This window comes from Etheostoma spectabile, chromosome 11 (genome assembly GCF_008692095.1).
Source record: "Etheostoma spectabile isolate EspeVRDwgs_2016 chromosome 11, UIUC_Espe_1.0, whole genome shotgun sequence".
Classification (NCBI taxonomy): domain Eukaryota; kingdom Metazoa; phylum Chordata; class Actinopteri; order Perciformes; family Percidae; genus Etheostoma; species Etheostoma spectabile.
In genome coordinates this window covers 18,153,626-18,161,597 of record NC_045743.1, presented here as the reverse complement: position 1 = coordinate 18,161,597, position 7,972 = coordinate 18,153,626, and the positions used below count along the sequence as shown (strand labels likewise).

The following is a 7,972-nucleotide window of genomic DNA, read 5'->3' as shown; positions in this document are numbered from 1 at the left end:
TGGATGGATGATTGATTGGTTAATATGGCTCAGGAAAGGGAAGTCTGGGGTCCCCTGCTGGAGCTGCTGCCCCCGCGACCCGATACCGGATAAGTGGACAAAGATGAATGAATGGGTGGATGGATGATAAAGCAATCCACCTATAATTGGCCTGTTGGGTGCTGTCTTGTCTCATCCACTAGGAATTCTAGTAGATAGATGCCAGGCCGCCAAATGATGCTCTTACCAGCTCCTCAAGGCCTATTGAATTTATCAGCTCCCCAGTTGAGCCAATGAATGACATCAGGGTGTGCATCATTCCAGGTCTGAGGACCCCTGATGTCCATCGTTGCAATGGGTCGCCCCATTTTATCTGGCAAGCCGTCTTGTACAGCTGCATGTCAAATGTTATATGACTGTGGCTCATGCCAAGCTGCTTGTGTGATGTGTCCAGGTATATAATGGTACGGAGTACAGTATCAGGATGAGCAGGAGGTGAGTCGAGCAATGGTCCAAAGACACTTGTAGTCTTCATTTTAGACACACCTTCATCACTAAGATGATCTCGCACAACCTTGTAGGCCGACCAGTCAGGGGAAGAGGAATGGAGCTGACAGAGCCAGGCAGCATCCCTCCTCTGGGCTCTAGAAACCCTCTCTTGGAGAGTAGCGGTTCTGGGCTCTTCTTTCAGAGCGGGTGGAGTCAGCTTTTTAGGGCCTGTATAATGTTCAGTGGTACGACTGCTGTTAGCTGCCGGGCAGAGATTCTCAGCTTGGAGCTTTGTCAGACGGGATACTTTTAGCGATGTAATCTTGGCCAACAACCTCCTTCCTTCAGTAAGAGCACTGAAGATGGGTCGAGGCTGGGTCTTCCAACATGACAACAACCTGAAGCACACAGCCAGGGCCACTGAGGAGAGGCTCTGTAAGAAGCATCTCAAGGTCCTGGAGTGGCCAGGCCAGTCTCCAGACCTGAACCCAATAGAAAGTCTTTGGAGGGAGCTGAGAGTCCGTATTGCCCAGTGACAGCCCCGAAACCTGAAGGATCTGGAGAAGGTCTGTATGGATGAGTGGGCCAATGTCCCTGCTGCAATGTGTGCAAACCTGGTCATAACTACAGGAAACGTTTGACCTCTGGAATTGCAAACAAAGGTTTCTTTAGCAAATTATAACTTCTGCTTTTCAAGTTTAGCGGCTGTGGATAGTAAATGTGAATTGGTCAAATTGAAGAAGAAACTATCGTACATCCATTCTGGGAGTGTCGGTTTTCTGTGGAGTTCTGGAAACAAATCGAAAACTATCTAAATATTCAAAAGAATTAAATTGGAAGCAAAAAATGTTATTCTTAATATCAAAGATGGGACCCCAGGAGCAGAGTGGGACCCTAAAGGCTTTCACTTTTCATTGCTTATATTAATAAAATACGTTTTGATAATCATACAAAATAATGTACTGAAGCAACTCAAAACATGCTACTGCACTCTCTTTAAGAAAATTTGAATTCCGGAAAAAGTGGCTAATAAAAAATATAAGTGGCCGGTAAAATTGGGAATCTACCAGCCGCTGTGGCTGGTTTCCCACCCTGAGAATGTTACAGTTTATATGCTGATTATCCATAAAGTCAGACTGAGTTTAATTTATAATTTGGCTCTTTTTTTAAACGTCTGGCAGACATTAATGAAAGTATTTTATAATCTACATTTAGCAACGTTACAGGTCTCCAGTTTTTGAACGGAAGATGATCTTTATTGGGTTTTGGGTAGCGAGGTTTTTACATCTTGCTTCATAGTTGTAGTCATATCCTCATTATCAACACAATCTTTTAACGTGTTAAAAAAATGGAGTTTCAATTATGTTCCAAAAACATCTATAAAACTCAACAGGAAGACCATCCGATTCCTGGAGATTTTCCCTTTTTTCATTTAATTTACAGCTTCAAGAATTTCAGGTTTTGAGACAAGATCACAATCTGATTTAAAGTCATTCAAAATTTCGGGGATATAATCTCTAATTATACTGATGAAATCCTCATCCTCTGTTGGGTCATAGATCAGAATAGAAACGGGAGGTATAATTTGCTATATCAGATGGATTGGAATTCTGGGACAGAAAAGCGTGTTTTAACTAGTGTGGACTTCACCAGAAAACAGGAAATAAACAGAGGTTTGGATTAACACAACTTTTCTCCCTTTCTGTCACATCTACTGCAGTCAGATTCACTGTGTTCACTCGGAAGGAATCACTTCACATGGGTAGGCACTTGTAATAACATCTTGAGCTTGTTTAGAGACTAAAAACACGTTTATAACTTGCCCTGTTTAAGCCTGTTGGGTGCTAACTCTCGCAGGAGGATAACTCGGTGTAGGCAACACCGATTGGTTTCATTTTTCTATCTAATGACAGCACTCCACATTTACAAACGTGTTGAAATTGAATGTTGACATTGAATGTTTTAAAACTATATTCTTTTCTCATTCGATTACTACATTTCCATCCTTCTCTCCATATACTTCCCCAATTCTAAACAGAAACAGGTGCTGCTTGAACCCAGTGCTGGGCAAGGTACTTTACGTGACTACTTCTCATAACAGTTCCAAAATTAGAGCAGGGAAGATGTTAAATATAGTTTACATCATTTTATTTTGGATTTGATGACTCTGTTTAAGTGCACCGTTACTTCTGGGTTGTGAGAGCGGTGTACAGTTGCCCCGGCTGCTGAATACAACTTGAGAAGAAGTAACTCTGCACATTAGGGCAGTAACAGGAGAACAGATAACTATCTAGATGACGCTGTCTGTGAAGGTTTGGACATTAAACATTTTGCATGCATTTCAAAACTGTTCCTTTTTTCCATTCCTCAGGTCGGGTGAAACATTGGAAATGCCTCAAATTGCTTGCAGAAAGTGTCAAAAACAGTCAAACAGGTGGTTTAAAAGACAGCTGGCAAAATGAACTGCTGCTGACCTTTAAAACTGTGTGGTCACATGGTCAAAAGATGATCATCAGTTAATCCTCCCTAATTACTCTAATATGCCCCTTGGGTGCCGAAGGCAGCGTGCGAGGTGTAGATTCTGCTGCCGCACGCATTTCTGGACACAAGCAACTGAGGAGCACTTGTCCCACAGTGAGAAGCTTCAAACAAGAGTCCATGCAGGAGTGAGGGGCAAAAAGTTGAGGGGAGAAGGGGGAAAAGAGGGACAGGGGTCCTCACTGGCATTTATCCCCTTTCCCAGAGGCACTATGCTGAGTGTTGGCCCAGCAGCAATGTTAAAGCCATCTGTGGTTTGTCTCAGCAGAGACCACGTGTGCTGTGGTTTGACCTTTCATGGTCCTAACTATAATATTATCATAGGACGAGCGATCAGATTGCACGTTTCCCTGTGGTGGGATACAGTGTCCATATGAAATGGCTAGGAGTGAAGACCTTTCGTGGCATATGCATTCCTGTTATCCAAGTGATGGTCAAATCCCAGGCAATGTTTATGCAATAACAAAACCAAATGTTATCCAATGAAATCACTTGCTGACATACCAACATGCCCATTTAAATTGATTAAGAAATATATATGAATCATACAAATTCCCATGCCTTTAGACATTAACTTCTGCCAGTCCTCTTCTTTTTTGAAGTTGTAGAGTTGGAGTTGTCTGATTCAACTTATTGCCCCACAGGAATCCTTAAACAACGCTGAACACCAGAATGATGGTGCAATAGACTAATGTCTTTAGGAAGTGGCACGACCACAAGTTAGCGGAGTGTCAAGGATTTGCTAAACTTTGTGGTTGGAATTACAGTGCAAATCTCTGAAGCATTTAGTGCAGCCAGGGATAATATACAACTATCTGTCAATACTTAAGACCGAGCAGCTGGCACTCATTATGGGAAAAGACTTATGGCTAGCTGGCACAGTGGAGATCTCTGGCCTGGAGCTTGCCAATACCCATTCCAACGGTGCCCCAATGAGGCTTAGGGGTAGTAAGTTACTCTGGCTTTGGCACAGAAATGAAATTAGGAAGTCAGAGGTCACTCTGCTGGTCACTGTTGGCTGTAGTTTATCCAAGATCATGCAAACAATGCACAAAACAAATCTACAAAACCAAAAAATATATAACTTAGTTAAATAAAACAGTTGCAAAGAGCAAATGTCCTGAGGCTGAAATAGTTCCTTGTTGCAAGGAAGCAGCTTACAAAGGCCACTGAATTTACTGTAGTTGGACTATTAAGTGTGACCAAAGTATTGTCCTTTCTCTACACCTGCAAATTCCTCATACTCCAGGGGCAAGCTTTCCCAAAAGTACACATCTACGGGTCCCATGTACAAAGGCTCAGTTCTCTCCGCAGTGGCTGCAGGTTCGATTTGACACATGGCTCTTTGCTGCATGTCATTCCCCCTCTCTCTCCCCTTTCCTGCATCAAATGTCCAAAAATAATTGTATATATATATATATATAATATATATATGTATATACATATAGAAACGTTTGGCTATTTCAGCACCATCACACGTACATTCATTTTGTGAGTAAAACACACTGAAGGCCAACTATTGGTCACTAATCTACAATCTATTAAATGAATTGCTGAAACAACATATGCTAAGAGAACATTACCTGTTATCTAGACTTTCTGAGTGAGTAGAGATTCTAACCTGCGTCCCTCCACAGTGCAGATAATCCCTTTCTTTTGGTGCTCTGTAAAAATCAGGAATCACATTTTTCACTGTGATTATTTGTTGATCACAGAACAAAAGTACTAATAGTTTGCCTTTAGTAATTCTGTGTTAAATTAAATGTTATGTCATATATTGTGAAATGAACTAAATGAGTTACATGCTTGATTAAAGCACAGAATGTCGAAAAATACATTTATTTAATGTTCTATTTGTGACAAAGTTGGACATCATTTAAGCAGAATGGAAACAAATCAGGTATCTTACATTGAGATTAATCAGCCTCATTAAAATGGACTGATATAGACATTGCACTGCTGTGATCTTTTAGGAAGAGTCTACTTCTCATAGCTCTAAAGGCCTCAGCAGAGCTTTGGCTTCCTGGTCTGTAGAAGGGACGTCACATAGGTGTTGGACAAATGCTCGTCCATGGATGCAGGTCCGGTTGCTCTCACCGAGCTGCTGATCCATCCGTCTCAGAGTTTCCTCCACGTCACATCTGGATAAATTCGTAGGTAACTGACGGGCAAGTCGTACTGCTTCACCCTGTGAGGGAAAAAAAATCACAATTTAGATTTTTAATTAAACAAAACAAATATCTAGCGTAATAACACTGATTCATAGCTTCTCTCACTTGTAGGTAGTTTGTGACTTTAAGTGGCCGGCACTCTTGCACAGATGTAGCCTTCCTGTGAACAACTGCAGTCAGGATCTCCCTGAGGTCCTCCACACCGAGGAAAGGCACGCAGTCTGCCATTGCTGTCACTTCCAGATGTCTCTCGGCTGACGGGAGGCCTGGCCAAAACAAGCAGAAAACAAGGATTAATATACTCCAGACGCCACTACTATCTCCAGGAAAGAATAATAAATAAATATTGTGGTTTACGGCTGGACTGATGACCAAGTCAAACAAGCAATGTGTTAAATGGCTAATAGAAGCCCCAGCAGACAGGAAGGAAGTTGACTGGGTGGAAGAATGATAGCTTCTCATTTCACGAGGAAATACTGCAAATCATCAGCACAATTTATATTTCTGATACATAACTTTGGATGCAAAATTAACCCAGAAAGGTACGTAAAAACCTGGACAAGTAGAGGTAGGTATAATTGTTTCTCAAATATTTCTGTACTGGTTGTGTTGCCTCTGCAAGACTGTGTAGTCCAGTACGCTTTAACATATGTGTGTAGAGAGCAATGACTGACTGCAACAAATTAACTTACAACAATAATAATAATAATAACAATAATAGCAGCAACATATTTAACTTCGTACAGATATTTTCTATTTAAAAAAAAAAAAATCCAATTCAAAATGTCAGTATCAGCAGAATCACACTGTACACAAGATTTGGGAAATTAACAACACATTTTAGACAATTCTAACAAAAGGATAAGATATGGAGCAGAGATTGTGCAGTAAACCCATCTTATATATGCCGCTAGCTTCGGTCCAATGCACACCCACTGAGGCTGGCAGTGCCAAATGGAAATTCCTGGAATTTCTTAAAGGGCAACCAATCTCATCACCTGCACGCCGGGGTACAAACCCACTGTGAGCCCACTCTGTCAGGCAGAGAGCCAACGGCAACCGAGGTGAACAACACAACCAGCGCTGATTCACAGGACACTGCACGGCCTTTGCAAGCAAACAGAGAAATAATGTCCCAGTGGGACAAAAAAACTTCTTTATTTCTGTTGTTTACTCTTACAATATATTTATAATTTACACCACCCTTACTTTAAAATTAATTTTATTACAGTGTATACATGATTAAACTACACCCATGTCTTCTGTTATCACAACAATCTGTCAATCTACACCAGTGGTTCCCAAACTTTTTCAGCTCAAGACCCAAAAGAGAAATTTGGTGTCTCCCCGGGACCCAAATTTACAAAAATACACCATGAATCATTGTAACATCTACACTTTTAAACTGTGGACAAAAGACGGAACAAACCATGAATTTAAATGTATATGAAGTATATTTATTCCATTATAAAAGTAAACAAAAACAGAAAAGGGGTCTATTGTCCTTTCTTTGTCTCACCCCTTTCTTAACAGCATTTAGTCTGTTCTCTGCCAATCGGCGACCCAATAAAACGGGTCTGCGACCCATTTTGGGTCCCGACCCTATGTTTGGGAAACATTGATCTAGACTGAAAAAATAAATAGGTAAATATATAACAGTGCTGTAAAAGGTTTTCTGATCGATTATTTGCATACCTTATACTAGCTGCAGCTGGTTGGTATCACTTACCAGATTATTGGTCAATGGGACTCATTTCTTATAATAAATTATTAAAATATGTGCACAGTGCAAAGACAACTTCTCACAAACTCTACTCCTTGTATATGTGTGCGAACAGAGATGCTGTGGGCAATGTACATAATATACTGTATGATTAAGTTGTCTTAATGTGTCAAAGTTATTTTTACACTTGTCATGATCCATTATAAAAGACAAAACTTTTAATAAATAAATACAAAAAAAATACTAGGTTGTTTGGTTTAATAAGTCACTTCTCTCATGATTTACAAAGTCTCCTTTTCGTCATTCCTTGTTTGATTGTTGCAATGAACAATTAACTGTTCATTGTTTGAAAAATGTGTTAAAGGAATGGAAATATTATCCGCAAATGATCCCGTACACAGAAACTCTGTCAGAAATAATTGCCTGTAATCCAGTTACTTTGGACTGTACGTTTGACATTTCTAAGTAGCTGGTGAACTATGACATTAAAAGACAAATAGCTCCAACATTTGTTAAATAACACGGGACAATTTAATAAACAGCGTGACTCAAACCAATTAATTGTTTTCTGATCGATTGGGCGTGTTGCAGATTGTGTCAGGACTTACCTATTTTGTAATCAGGGTCACAAGGACACGACTGGCAAATTAACGTCCAATCATACAATCATCCACTGGCGTTATGGTCCACATTTTTATTTACAACGTACCTGGAGTGAGTTGGATTTTAAACCCATTAGCCACAAGCCTGGGATCAGAGAAGAGGGCCCCTCCGTTTAGATCAGGGCTTCGTTTCTCCATGTTGCACAAAGTCTCGGTATATTCAGCTCCCCCGAGAATACTATAACAGAGAGACAGGGAGATGTTTAACATACAACTACAGGGTGTTTTCAGAAATAGAAAATTGTCTCAAACATACAGTTGTGTTCAGAATAATAGCAGTGTGTTTAAAGAAAGTGAAAAATGCTCAAAATCCTTAGAATAGCTTTTAATTCCATAACATCAATGCATTGGGAACACTGTACATTCAATACCAAATCAAAACATGACCAAAATTGATCAAGTTTGTGTTC

At 40.3% G+C, this 7,972-nt stretch overlaps 1 protein-coding gene across 1 annotated transcript in view; it reads right to left on the bottom strand.

The window, feature by feature from the left end:
• Nucleotides 1-4,829: 4,829 nt before the first annotated feature.
• Nucleotides 4,830-7,972, bottom strand: part of pms1 (PMS1 homolog 1, mismatch repair system component) — a 27,245-nt gene continuing 24,102 nt past the window's right edge. Inside the window, exons 11-13 of the mRNA XM_032529553.1 lie at nucleotides 7,610-7,740; nucleotides 5,283-5,443; nucleotides 4,830-5,194 (exon numbers count right to left, since the gene is read on the bottom strand). Coding sequence (XP_032385444.1) covers nucleotides 4,994-5,194; nucleotides 5,283-5,443; nucleotides 7,610-7,740 — 493 coding nt within the window. The 3' untranslated portion in view covers nucleotides 4,830-4,993. The remainder of the gene's footprint in view (nucleotides 5,195-5,282; nucleotides 5,444-7,609; nucleotides 7,741-7,972) is intronic.